The sequence below is a fragment of the Vollenhovia emeryi genome, unplaced genomic scaffold (genome assembly GCF_000949405.1).
Source record: "Vollenhovia emeryi isolate VEMERY1.0 unplaced genomic scaffold, V.emery_V1.0 DF940163.1, whole genome shotgun sequence".
Classification (NCBI taxonomy): domain Eukaryota; kingdom Metazoa; phylum Arthropoda; class Insecta; order Hymenoptera; family Formicidae; genus Vollenhovia; species Vollenhovia emeryi.
Genome location: NW_011966203.1, coordinates 1683 through 2757, shown reverse-complemented (window position 1 = coordinate 2757; position 1075 = coordinate 1683). Strand labels below are relative to the sequence as shown.

The 1075-nt window shown below is 58.1% G+C and overlaps 1 protein-coding gene across 1 annotated transcript in view; it reads right to left on the bottom strand.

The window, feature by feature from the left end:
• The window catches only part of LOC105556263 (neurofilament medium polypeptide-like), a 2898-nt gene extending 1829 nt beyond the window's left edge, over positions 1–1069 (bottom strand). Inside the window, exon 1 of the mRNA XM_012003348.1 lies at positions 1–1069. Coding sequence (XP_011858738.1) covers positions 1–876 — 876 coding nt within the window. The 5' untranslated portion in view covers positions 877–1069.
• Between the last annotated feature and the right edge of the window lie 6 nt (positions 1070–1075).

The following is a 1075-nucleotide window of genomic DNA, read 5'->3' as shown; positions in this document are numbered from 1 at the left end:
CCGCATGTCACGTGTCTCCCGCGCTGCTTCCGGCATTTCGGGCATTTCCTCGGCCATGGTCACCTCCTCGACCGTGGCCGTTTCCCTCTCCGCCTTCTTCTCCGCCGCAATCCTTGCGGCTCTCTCCTCTTGGAGGAGGGTCGTGAGTTTCTCCACCTGGTCCTCCAGGCTCCTGACCCTCTCCTTCCACCTCTCGATCTCCTCCGACGCCGCGCTGTTGGGGCCTGCTGGCTTTGTGGCCACCACCGTTGCCGCCGCTCGTAGTGTCGCGGAAGACGCCTTCAGGTCCTTAACGTATGTGCGTTTTAGGTTCTTCGACCTTTCGGCGACCTTGACGACGACATTTATGTTTTCCAACATTTCTGCCGCCATCTCCTCCTGGCTGAGGGACTCCATGCGACGAATGGTCTCCTTCTCAGGCGTCGCACTTCTTGGGGCCACCTTCGGGTTTGCCACCTCCTCCAGTGCCTTTTTCTCGGCTTTGAGCAGCCGGATCTCCCTTTTGACCTGCTCCTTCTTCTTCCTTTTATATCCCTCACCCGTCGTTGAGGGCCTCCCTCTCCTCTTCCTTTTTCCCGTTATCTGGTCCACAGAAGAGGTCGATGACTCGTCGCTGTCGCTGTCTGTGTAGGGGACTTCGCCCTCCCTATCCTCCACCTCCGTATCGGACCACTCTGAGTCCAGAGACGGAAGTTCTTGGAACTTCTTAGAGGACCGCGGGCCTGGTTTGTTCCGCGTTCTCGTAGCCAGCACGCTGACTCCCTCGCGTCGGGTCACTCCTTGGGGCTCTGCCGACCCACCTCCCTTTGTCCCCTTGGAGTTGCCCGCTTCACCGTCTTTGTTCTCCGCATGGTTTTTTGTGTGTGTTTTCTTCATTATGGCAGATATGATTTACTCCGGTTCGCCCATCATGGGACCCCCACCGCGGTGGGGGTACTATCCCCGGTTAAGTAAAACCCTAGTTAAGGGCCGGGAAGCGGAGAAGCCGCTTGTCGGGGAGCCACCCCTATCCCGGCCAGTGACTCTATGAAAAAGGGTTCCTGGAGACGGCCAGGTCCACCATTATGTTAAAGGC